Source organism: Manduca sexta, chromosome 8 (genome assembly GCF_014839805.1).
Source record: "Manduca sexta isolate Smith_Timp_Sample1 chromosome 8, JHU_Msex_v1.0, whole genome shotgun sequence".
Taxonomy (NCBI): domain Eukaryota; kingdom Metazoa; phylum Arthropoda; class Insecta; order Lepidoptera; family Sphingidae; genus Manduca; species Manduca sexta.
Genome location: NC_051122.1, coordinates 11904438 through 11917540, shown reverse-complemented (window position 1 = coordinate 11917540; position 13103 = coordinate 11904438). Strand labels below are relative to the sequence as shown.

General features: G+C 35.7%; 1 protein-coding gene across 1 annotated transcript; it reads left to right on the top strand.

Moving 5' to 3' along the window:
* Positions 1-3450: 3450 nt before the first annotated feature.
* On the top strand, positions 3451-12782 carry LOC115447862. Its single transcript, XM_037436512.1, has 5 exons — positions 3451-3928; positions 4550-4856; positions 5192-5288; positions 6278-6439; positions 12684-12782. The coding sequence occupies exons 1-5, from the start codon at positions 3451-3453 to the stop codon at positions 12780-12782; spliced, it is 1143 nt and encodes a 380-aa protein (XP_037292409.1).
* Positions 12783-13103: the final 321 nt, after the last annotated feature.

Genomic DNA, 13103 nt, shown 5'->3' with positions numbered 1-13103 from the left:
GTTCTGCCCATTTCGCTTATATTTCTAATTTCTAATTGCTAGAGGTACTGGGAGGAAATAATTATAAAGATAATAGAGAAATTTCATGATTCCTGAGAAGGTTGTGCAGTCATATAAAAATTTAAATTAATTTATTCCTTATTTCACGAGCCTATAAATGAACTGCTCTAAACTTTTTTTTTCTCTTATCACTTTATCATGTACTGTAGTCTTTACCCTAAACTGATTGAAAAGAGCAACACCAGAATTTCTTGCCCGTTCTTCTCTGGTGAAAACTGCTTTCCGAACTGGTGGTAGAGTTAATATTGACGGAATCTAAATAATGTATAACATTTTACAGATTCAAATAAATCATTTCATTTCATTTCATGCTATGTATTTAAAAGTTCTGGTGATATGGCTACTTCTTATAATCACGACTCTACATCAGCAAGCAGCTCCCTCGTTATTCAGTTATGTAATAAATAATAAACATCAATGCTAAAGGAGTCTTGGGTACTTTAGTGAGAAAAGACAGAAGAATAACTTATGGACTCCGAACACTTCACCGTCTATCCAAAGACAACATTCTGTAGCGAGGGTCTACTACATAAAACAAGATACATATTACTCAAGAACATCGTAAAATTCAAATTGGTTATCCAGAAGATTCATTACTTCATTATATTTAATGACTTGATCCCTCATAAGTCAAACTCTTTTCACAAACTTGTTTAAGAACATTTCATAAATGTAGATGACAAAGCAACCAGCGACAGCATCAGGATCATGTAAATAACCACTGCCAGTAAATCCAGTGGTATATCATATTCCTAAGGTCTTGTGGGGCTTACTGGCACGCGCGAAACACGTGCTATATTCGTATTCACGCTTGGAAGCTGTTTATAAGTCTTAACCGAACCTTTTTTATACAGAGTCAGACTGAGGATACTTGGTGAGGGTCAAAATAATGCAAAGTATGTTTATTACAAAAAGGGAGTTAAAGAATGATTTGTAATATGAATAATGTAATCTCTATTTGACCGTTTTGATTGTAATAATCTTATACGTAGTAAAAGACCCGTCATAGTGACTTCTGCTGATTAGTGGCTTTTCAATATCAACCAGACTGCTCAGTTGATATGTTAATACTATTGTGGTGATCTTCAAGGTTTGAACTTCAGAGGAAGTACCTAGACGTGACGTTTTATATGAGTTAACGTAAAATTTGGACTCCACTGCATTAACCATCAGATCTAAGACAAACTTTCGTGCCAGGATTAAAAAATATATACGCTAGAAAACCAAAAAATATAAAAAAGCTCCGTTGCGAGTGTATCCCTAAACAAAATGTAATGTGCTTAAAATCTTCTAATTATAAGTGACACTTTTAAAGCAAAGTTTTTCTCAATTAGTACCAACTGTGGTAGCATTATGCTGATGGGTATTAAATATGTATTTAATTTGCATTTGCGCGGTTACTTTAAATTCTGTTTACTTTTTGCATACGACGAGATGAATTCATCGCTGTTCTGTCAAGGGGTACGAACATAAGAAGAAGTAAGAAGAAGTAGTAAGCGGTATAGGGGCTGTCGAGAGGTAATCTCTCGTCATTCGACATTCAAATGGACCCTACTTCACCAAGCATCAGATCATTTACCGTGCCTGTATTAAAAAAGACTAATTTTGAAGGCGTCGTTATGTAAATTTGACGCATCACACATCTCCACACATGTTACTTGACGATTTAGAAAGAAAGAAAGAAAGATGTATTTATTGCTGGCATTAAAAAACATAACAAAACAACAATACGAACGTCTAAATATAAATAATTGTTTATGTAAGTAATATTAATTACTTACAATAGAAAATAATAATGATAAATAAATAAACAAATACCAGCAATGCCTAAGTTATGATCATCTGCCACCTAATGCCCCTTGGATTGGCTGTGGGATTTTACAATATTTCTTTTAATGATAGTAGTGTTGTAAATTTTATTGTTTATTAATTTAAGATTAGTTTTAAAATAGTATTTAAGTTTTAATAGTTTAATTATTAGTTTTAAGTTTATTTTATTAATTTAAATATTTGTTTATAACACTAATATTCTGTGCGGATAATACCGCCACAGTTGTCTTGAGCATATCGTAATAAACAAGCCTATAAGAACATTTTAAAATGTTAGTTACGACTCCAAAAATCCCAATACTTTCTGATAAGATATTAAAATTACTATAAAGGCTAAATAGGTATGACTTATAAATAATTGATTTTTCGTACCTGACCCCCTATTCCTGAGTTCGTCCCCCGACCGGGCAGTCACGCAGACTGGCAGCTCCAGGCTGCACTCACGTACCACGCCATATCTCAAATACGAACCAAGCCGCTGCATTCTCTATTAGATTTCGCTCTGAACATTTTTAAGACGCGGTAATTCTTTGTAAAATATAACGTTATATTTATTTATGTCTAGCAGTTGTGAACGGTCCATATAACCCGATTCCGGCTTGTTTCTCTTTATGTAGAATTTATAGCTAATTATCATCAGTTTTTACATATGATTCTTACTAACGAAATAATTAGTTTATATGATCCGTATTTATGCATATTAGTATGTATATGTTGTGTCGAGTAACCTTTCGGAATATTTCTCTTCTGCCACTTATGGCTACACTAGGATTTGCTCGTGGTAGTGCGTTTAAGATTTTGTCTCAGAATAAGTCTTGCTATCCATTTTCGGAAAAAATGAAGACTATTTGTTAATTAAGATGGTCTATGTGCGAAACTGTATCAAAATTTATTATTTCGAGAAATAGACATTCACGCAAATAAAGTTATAAGCAATAGGTAATTAATAACAAAATTAATTCATCCCTGTAAAAAAAACGTTACCAACTCTTGTACAAGTATAATATCAGTATGGTAAATGGTATATAATTAGTTAACAAAATTGTAGGTGAACTTAAATTTTGGCAGTATCTAAAATCCCCAAAGAACACAGGTCCTTAGTAAAGTCGCTCAACATTTAGTTTTAAACGAATTCTACTAATTGGAATTAAATAATTACGTACAAAGTTAAATGGTCAAAGTTAGTTTTGAATACAAGTAATCAATTGCTATTAATTGGTCCAATTACGTGTGAATCAAAAACTGTACAAGTTTTAGTTTTGTACTAATAATTTGTCTCTTACTTCGATGGTAATTATAAAAAGTGGTTTAATTTTTAAAAACTTAATTCTTATAAGTTATATTTTTCATTGCCTTCACTTTAGTATCCATTGTGTTTTCTCGAGGATATTCGGATTCCAGTGCCTGTGTGATATTTCAATTAAAGTATTCCATAAGTGTAGGTTGATGCTAAACTTCTTCCTTAGCCTTTAAAGGTTTAGCCTCCTCGTGAAAACCCCTATCTATAAAATTTTGCGTCATTCCTTGAGAATCATCAAGAGATTCGGCACAATTTTAATAATGAATCTCAAACAATCCCACCCTCAAAAATACTACATGAAATTGGTATTCCGATGTCTCTATTACTTCGGCTTAGGAGATGGTTGGTACGAACAGACTAACCGTTCCGCAAACGCCAAAAAACTCTATCTGATCTGGGCAGTCATCGCTAACCTTTATGTAGTAGGGATCATTTGCAATGAATGTTTAGCAAACTTCAGGAGTGATCTATCAGACCTCGAGAAGAATGACCTAGTACAATTTACGTTCGCGCACCTATCAATATTGGCGAAAATCATGTCGTTTTATTTCCAAAAGTCGAAGATCCGGATCATCTTTGAGAAGTTGTTAGAAGAGACCAGGTCTGTGTTCTATTCCGAAGAATTGGACAAACAGTGCGTGAAGCAATACATTAGATATAGTCTGGCTTTGATTGGAGTATCTTATTTGACACTGTTCACCACTACTATCAATGGTATTAGAGTTCATTTTATGGAAGGTAAGTTATTAATACTACATTTTAAGGTAGTTGGAACCTGAAAATAGTTATGTCATTTTAGAGATATAATTGCCTGCTTTTAGTTTAGATGTAGGTGATCAAAGAATTTGTTTCTCTGTATAAGAATTATTAATATATTTTGCCTGCCTCGTCGGCCTAGTTGTATCACGGTAAAATAAAGTGCTGAGATCTCGGGTTCAATCCCGGGTTCGGCAATTTGATATTGGATTTTTCTACTCATTATTAACCTGAGCCTGGAATTTGTGCTTGTATGGTAATAGGCTCGTCCCCTATCATATTATGGGTGGAAATTAACACTACGCAAAAGTGGATGCATCTGTATTATCGGCTAAAGGGCAAGAGAGGAAATATTTATATTACGATTTTTTGAACGTGCATTTTTAAGGAGGAGAGACAACTTGACAGGTTTTCTCAGTAATTCGCTTGCAAGCGGTTTCAAACATAACGATCTGGGAATCTTTAGACAAAGCTTATATTCGGCAGTGGATTAGCTGGGGCTGATGTGTGCATACTATTCCTTTTGCAGAAGCATATATCGTTGTATGAATTACGGTATATATCAGAGGTATACGAAATTTTATAATCATCCATGTTTAACAGGCATTCCAATCAGAACCGAAGTGACCTTCTACCCTCGAGCATCTGACTCCGGCTACCTCATTAATATCTTACGTTTCTTCATCGAGTTCCATTGGTGGTACATCGTCGGCATCATGGTGGTAATCGACTGCCTCGGAGTCGCCTCTCTGGTCTTCGTCAGCTATAAATTCAAGCTACTCCAGCTTTATTTTAAGCAGATGAGGGAGAAGGTTTTGGAGAATCATGGCAAGGTGGAGAGGAAAGTTCTAGAAGATGAGTTTAAGAAGGATTTTGTAGTGGGGGTTAAGCTGCATGCACATGCGTTGTGGTAATTATAATATTATAGTTTTTATTTATGACAGTTTGCATTTTCCTTGGCTTACCACACTCCGACGTGGAGGCCTGTGCAATATGTATTATTTTATATATATAATTATGTATTAATATGAGTTTATACTTATAAATTTTTAAGGAGCAGAAAAACATAGTTACTTATTCTGTTTTCAGATTTAAAATGTACAGTTTTAAATTAGGAAAATATTTTTTTAATTTTTTTTGCCTTAGACATATGATCAAACAGCCCACCTAATAGTAAGTGATCACCTACGCCAATGGACTTATATGAATGATATATTCGAAAAATAGTTAATGAATATATTTCAGGTGTGCCCGCAATGTCCAGCAAGGCCTCGGCAGTATCTACAGCGTGTTGGTGTTCGAAAGTGTCTCCTTGATGGTCATGTGTCTCGTCAAACTTGTGGTCAGTTTACCCATCTTATCAATTGTCATTCTTCATTCTCATCAGACGATTAATTATAAATTCACTGCCCCACTGGCATTGTTGTACGACTGTCGCGCTAAGGTCCTGGTTCCGAATCCCAGGTTGGGCCAAAAATAACTGCGATTGGGTTTATCATTAAGAAAGTTGGTCGTGTGATACCCCCGTGCCTCGGAAAGCACGTAAAGCCGTTAGCCCTGCGCCTGTCCTCTCCTCCTGCATGAGACCTCTCTAGTCATGTCATATTGCCGTTTCATCGGATTGTGCACCTGTGTATTGCGCACACACTTGTGCACTATAATATCTTCTCGGTACTTGGCTGATCTCCGTTTAGATTTAAATTTTCTTCATAGATGCTTTCTTTTACAGACAACGGAGCGTAACATGATATTCCTGCTTGCTACCTTCGCTTACATATGCTGCTTGATTGTTCTTACTGGCGCCTATATGATGCCTGCTGGAAACGTCACTTATGAGGTTATTATTTATTTATACAAATGAAATCCAAGACGAGATAGTAATAAGGGCTAATATTGTCCAATCAAACACACAAGTATACCACCCACACAGTAAATTTTCAAAGTTATACGTTTATTTATTGTTGATCATTTATCAGTGAAAGGAACTTCAACAATAACTATCTCAGAATTTTCGGTAAGTTTTCGAAGGTGTGTGAAGTTTGCCAGCACACTAAGCCAGCGTGCTGAAATAAAACTTCTCAGTAGTAGAGAGTAGAGACCCGTGTTCAGTAATAGTCCAGTATGACAAAGGGATATATATTATGTTCATGATTATAAGATAGAACAATTCTTTGTATACCAATCTGTTTTAGAAAAAATTTACTATAGAATACAAGATTATTCTTCTTTGCCTTTGGCCTTTGGATATCTACTGCTGAATTTTTCTGGTGCAGGCCGCTTCTAGCTGGTTGGCCTGGAAATACAAGATTGATTGGTGTTATTGGCTTGCAGGCGTCGCTGGTGTCCACGGCGATTTTCCACTGCGGTTGGGAGTTTATCCGAGCGGACACGAAGCTGCGTGTGCTGACGGTGTTTGCTATACAGCAAAGCCAAGTGCCGGTGTACATGATGGCGTTCGGCATCATGACGCTATCTTACAACAACTTTATATCGGTGGGTTTAAATCATAACATTAAAATGGAATGCCATCAGCATGGATTGCGTTCCTTAACAGTATGATTTGCTAGGATTTTTATTTCGAAAAAGGCGGCGATAGACTGGTGGGGGCTGCAAGATCGGGATGGTTTGTGCTCACTTGGGATGGCTTGTGATCAGCAGGATGACAGCAGGCTGATTGACTGTAACCTCGTTGAATGCGCCTCGCCAAACTTCACTGCTCGGTGTCATAAAATACGCGTCACTACTGATCCTGGCTTACAGGAGTTGTAGTGGTGGGTGTGAGGGCGGGATAATTTCGTACCGTCGTTGTGGAACCAGTTGTCTCTTGCTATATTCTTAGACCAATACGATTATGGAAACTTTGAGAAGAGTATATTCTTACCTCAAATGCTGGCAACAAATCGATAATTGCTCCGAGTATTGTGAGGGCTGGGATAGTTTAAAGTCTAGAAATCTCTAGGAAAATAAATTCTTACTTCGAATGCCTGCAGCGAATCTATGATTCCTGTCAGTACTGTGGGTGGTTGTAGTAGTTACCTATTTGTATGTATACCCCCTTTTCTATAGATGGAAATAATATTTCTTTTTCAGGTACTGCGTTCGTCATATTCCTTTTTCGCTGTAATGTATTAAAATTTGTTTTGATCGACCAGAGACGCTGCGTCATCATTAGTAGATATTACAATATTGTGTGTAAATGTGATTTAGTTTGTTTGAAGATCCAAGTCTTTTCCTTACCTTCCTGATTCTTTACTCCCTTTTCTTTAACGCCAGGACCAGGACTCTTCTGGATGTAAAGCTTATTTAACTACAAACGACCAATTTGGTTGTTAGTTTTAGAAATAAAACTACAATTATAAAGTTTGGTTAAGTGTATTTGTCGTATCGGGATAAAAAATTACACATATAGTTTTTTTGATCGACGGCAAAAATGGAGCAATCAGAATAAAATATATTTGTACATTTTATAAATGACTTATTGTAACTAGCTTATTTTTGAGGTTGGATGGAAGATTGAGATTAAGATAGTTTATTGACATCGTACGAAACGAATCAACTATTAACGTCAATTTGTATCACCATCTATGAAGCAGTAGATACTACTGAACATAGGTCACATCTTAAAATTCCCTAACCAACATCCTAGAAGCATACTGCATCAACGTTTTACGAACTCTATCAGATCGTGCATCCTTTCGAAAGGTTTGTGTTATAATCCCTATTTTTAAAGGAATAGAGGTCATTTTTACAAAGTTACTAAGTTCTATAGCGATCATGATAAATGGAAAATTGGGATTTTTTTTCTCCTCTCCCTTCAACATTGGGCGTTTTTAGGCTACTTTGAATAGTGACTGAGACCACCATCTATTAGGTAACCACTTGTAGGTGAAAGTCCAATAGTAAACATGTTCTTGAGTTACCGATATGTGGTTCTCATTAACCAAAGAAAATGATTAAGGAGAGACCTAAAGATCGATCGATGAAACTCAAAGAATAGCAGGTAAATACTGGAAGTAAAAAAAAATAATTACAGGAGGCTTATACCCAAATAATACCATGTCGTAGACGCATCTATGTACAACTCAATATTATACACCATTTTTTAAAATATTTATTTGAATACCATATTGAACATCATAAATATTAAAGAAAAAACAAATATACATATGTTGGAAATAATAATACCGGTGGTACAAAAGGCGGTCTTATCGCTCGAGATAAACTGCATGGAAATATAGGTTTTATTAACTCACAAACAACACGATACTTGTAACATAATTATGTGCATGCAGAGTAATTAGATGAGCGAGATTGCTCGACGGAATGATATTACAGAATATATTCCGAACTACACGTTCATAAAGTTAATAACTTAGCTCTCGTGTTGTAGATACCACATAGAAATATTTTCTTAGCTTATTTTTGTTTCCAAAAAATACTTTTACATAAGGATTTTGGCACCCAAACTAGGTCCACTGACCATCAGGTGTTTTGAGGGATGGAGAATTTTGAGGGTGTATGAAGTCAATGCGCACTAGGCCAGCGTGGTGGACTAAAGCCTAATCCCTCGCAGTAGTAGAAGAGGCCCGTGCCCAGCAGTGGGACGGTAAATACAGGGCTGATGTTATTATATTATATAATATCGGAGTTGACTCGACCAATTTTTTATCGCGTAATTTCCGTCCTATAATTTTACAGAAAAAGCATATTCCTATTAAAATTTTGTAAACACTTGATATAATTTAAATTACTTTTGTAATTTGGACGAAATTTAATTATTAAAGTGTCGACGGACAGAAATTCCGTTTAATTATTCGTAAAGAAATAAGGGACGTGGTTTCTTCGTTAAATTAGCTCGAATGAATACAAAATCGATTTTGAATGAATTAATGGAAATCTTTATCGATGCCGGGCGATGTAAACTGACACTCGAAGCCGTATTAATAAATCAATCTCATCTTTGAGTAGCGTCTTAAGTAAAAGGTTGTCTGGAAGAAATTGCAGATAGCGATAAGACCGCCATTTGTACTTCTTGTTATTGCACCATCTCTGTTTTATATTTATTATTCTTTACAGTTATGATGTACAATAAAGAGTTTAAATAAATAAATAAATAAACATATACAGTCTTACTTATAAACTCGTCTTATGTTTTAATCAATTGCTTTGCCACCGATTTCCAACAATTTTATTTGTAAACATTTTTTAGCGTTGAGAGGTGGTTAAGCATTGCTTAAATAGCTGTCAAAATTAAACATCGCCGGTGATTAAAGATTTAAGAGCAGAATAGTCAAGACGTAACTAAGCATAGCTTTGCGAATTTTTATAAGTAAGACGGATAATGTATTGAACTATTTAATAAACATAGCTTATTTTAACATTTAAGAGTTCGTTTTCAGCTGTTAGTTAGCGTTGTTCAAACACAAATCTAAGCTGTCAAATTAGTCTTATGCTGTGACTTAAGATATGATTTGAGAGGTTGATACCTGTTTATTAAATAGCATCTTAAGATGCTGACTTTAATTGAACAGCATTTCAACTCTCAGTCCTCCTCGTGACCACGAATTTTGCAAAGACTTTGACACGTCGCGTCGGGAGAAAACTATAATATCATCACGACATACTTAACATGAGGAGCAGTGAAGCCATTTTGCCGTGGCTCGATGAAAAAGGAGCTAAAAGGAGCACTTAGGATAGTTAAAACTGGTCCTAGATGGCACGTTACAGCCCATATTTTTTGTTCAACGTTCTTTTTACAGTATTAAAAAATATTAACAAAACTAATTACATAATACAATTTTAGACATTTTTTTGACTACGTGCAACCAAAGAGTTATAGAATAGTCGCCGCGTGACACATCTTCATCAGCCGAATACTTCCGGAAACGCCAGATATCATCGGCTAGGATAGCGGCGCGTAACATTTTTTTTTTATAAATAATGGCACGTTAACCATTAAAGGTTCGCCTTATAATAATAGTTATAAAGGTCCAGGATTACCAGCAACCTACTAAACCGATGAAGCATGATTAAATTAATGAGGCGTCAAGACCGTTCTCATGCAAATACTAATTACCAGTTTGATGATTAGTCGATGCCTCCCTGCAGCCAGTGTCGGAAAATTGAACCGATGAATTAATTAATAACTTCAGCTTGACAAGGTAACGCAATTTTCTTTGGATATTTGGTGTAAGATATAGGATATGCGCGTATTTAAATTTCTGGGTTCCAATAGCGGAGGCTGACATTCCCCGAAAGGGAACACGATACAATATAATATAAGTACTAGTAATATGCATGCATGCGGTTTGGAAATCTTTCCTATGAAAATTAGATTTAACAAGTTATCGGGTTATATGCACCCTTTGCCATTGCTAGCTTCCATGACTTTCTAGGGCTGTTGGTGAAGGCCGGAAGTTTTTATAAACGGACTCTGGAAAGTGACCTACTGCACTGGTAAAATGGAGTAATGTCCAGATAGAGTGCCATTGCTAGCTTCCATGACTTTCTAGGGCTGTTGGTGAAGGCCGGAAGTTTTTATAAACGGACTCTGGAAAGTGACCTACTGCACTGGTAAAATGGAGTAATGTCCAGATAGAGTGTCGACGTATGAAAGGTGATTAACCTCCACCAATCAACACAGTTATAGCCAATGACGTTTTACAAATAGACGACTCATACACTAACAAAATTGCACATAAAAACGGCGCACTATTTGCTATAGTCACGTACCTGTACATATACAAATTGGCTCGAAGAAGGAATAAAAAGATGCAGCATACCAAGCAATTATCTTACTTTCGTCTTGCCAGTATTGAGCTCGGACAACGTATCTATGTAATAAAAACATTTTAGGTTATAGCCGTCTATTTGAAACGTGCTGTTGGACTGGTGTGGTTAAGCGAGTAATATTTCTGGATCACTTAGACCATCATTCATTGCAGGGTGTGATACGTTAGGGATGTATTTTCCAAATGCAACTCATATTGTTAATTATTATCACAAGCCTCAGGAAGTTCCCTAAAGATTTTCAGACTAAGAAGAAGCGGCCTGTTTCTAGCGAGTTCCTGCGATTTTTATAATATGGTTGCTGTCAGCGGTCAACTATGCTTCCAAACAGGGATGTTATGGAGCTCCGTAACCGTAACCGAAACTATCGGATATCCGAAATAAAAATATATCCGTAACCGTAACCGTATCCGTTATAAAAGTTTCGGATAAGTTACGGATAATATGTTCCGACAGGTTTTTGTTTCACCGCTCACACGCTACGTGAATTTTGTATAGTTTGTTTGTTATTTTTAATCATAACATAACCTCATTCATAAATAGTTTTTTTTTTTTTTAGTAAAGTGAAGGAAAAGTTTTGTGATACGTACAAAATTCATTTATAAGGACAAAATGCGTCCAAAGTAATTCAATTTGGCCTTTTGTTTTCTTTCTTTTTTTTTTATTTGATCTTGTTAAAGGTAATTTCGCAAAATGTTAACAGTGTGATAAAAACTTTTCACGGAGAGGAGGTGGCACTACTTCACTGAAACTTCATATCAAATTAAAACACAGAGGTTTTCCGAACACCCATGTCCCCCAATTACTTCATCGATAAATAATAATCGGCGATGACGACGAACGATACTTAGTATTCGTCGCCCTACTGTATTACATAATATATTTTTTTTATTTTACTTTATTCTAATATCCGTAACCGAAACTATCCGAAACTACCGGATAATCCGAAATAATTACATATCCGTAACCGTATCCGAAACCGATATAATTTTATTCCTATATCCATATCCGTATCCATATCCGAAATTTCATATCCATAACATCCCTGCTTCCAAAGTAGTAATCAAAGACGTACAGTATTCAGTCTTACTTATAAAAAATCGCAAAGCTGCTCTTAGTTAAAGGCAAATTTACTCGATCAGCTGTAAGTACAAACCCGCCATCTTGCCTCTTAATACGGTTTAAACTAGGAAACCGGTCATGTTTTTGATAGCTATTTAAGGTATTCTTAAACACTTTTTAACGCTAAAACAAGTTTATTACTAAGACTGATAATCTGGTAGTTAACAATTATTTAACTTCATAAAATTATCCCTTATTTATCAGCACTTCAAAAGTCAAGTTACTTTGTCAGGAATAAAAGACAGCAGATTGGAAGAGATCCTGGCATTACGACAGTGCTAAATACCATCGATGAGCTATTAGCTCGTCTTTAGAAAGCTAAAAAAATAATAAATCCGCTGTCACTCCTCACTCACACCACTCCGGTCATCATCGCTCCTAGCGATAATTATTCGCGGCTACTCCTCGAAACGCCTTATAATATTATTTATTTAAACAATCGTTTCTTTGAGCATCGTCCTTTGTCAATCAAAGGATGTCGCCGAAGGGCTTTATGAGTTTCATGAATCGTAGGGTTCGGGGCGCTTTGAATAATGTGGTGTAGCGCATCCCAAAAGGGGAGGTAGGGGTAGAATGAGTCAGTGCATAATAATAAAATAATATCAGCCCTGTATTATATAATTGCCCACTGCTGAGCACGGGCCTCCTCTACTACTGAGAGGGACTAAGCCTTAGTCCACCACGTTGGCCTAGTGCGGATTGGTAGACTTCACACACCTTCGAAATTCCAATAGAGAACTTCTCAGATGTGCAGGTTTCCTCACGATGTTTTCCTTCACTGTTAAAGCGAACGGTAAATTCACAAATACACACATGATTTTTTTAGAAAAGTCAGAGGTGTGTGTCCTTGGGATTTGAACCTGCGGACATTCGTCCCGGCATGGCAGTCCGTTCCACATCCAACCAGGCTATCGCCGCTAAATGAGTGCATAGTGATATTCTATAATGGACAGGATTATTGAAGTGTGGAATGTGGGTAATTGTTATCTATTGAATAAAAAAAAACTTTGTTTTTAAATGCAAAGATCTATTCACCTAGTAATAAGTAGTGTTAGTTGTAATTCGAAAAAAGCAAATATTTTTTTTTAATTTTCGGTATTTTCTTTTTAATAAATTACACACTAATTTAAATATCTTTTTAATTTACCGAAGTTTTTTTTTAATCTAAAAACAGTATTCCTTGAATAATAAATATTGTAATTTCGCAAATCTGTTTCGAAATTAAATACACATAAAAATCTGTCTG

Coding starts and splice junctions, on each gene's coding strand:
- LOC115447862 (XM_037436512.1), top strand. CDS start 3,451: ATGAATCTCAAACAATCCCACCCTCAAAAATACTACATGAAATTGGTA. Junction 5,289..6,277: donor TGTGTCTCGTCAAACTTGTG/GTCAGTTTACCC, acceptor ATTGGCTTGCAG/GCGTCGCTGGTGTCCACGGC. Junction 6,440..12,683: donor CTTACAACAACTTTATATCG/GTGGGTTTAAAT, acceptor TGATTTTTTTAG/AAAAGTCAGAGGTGTGTGTC.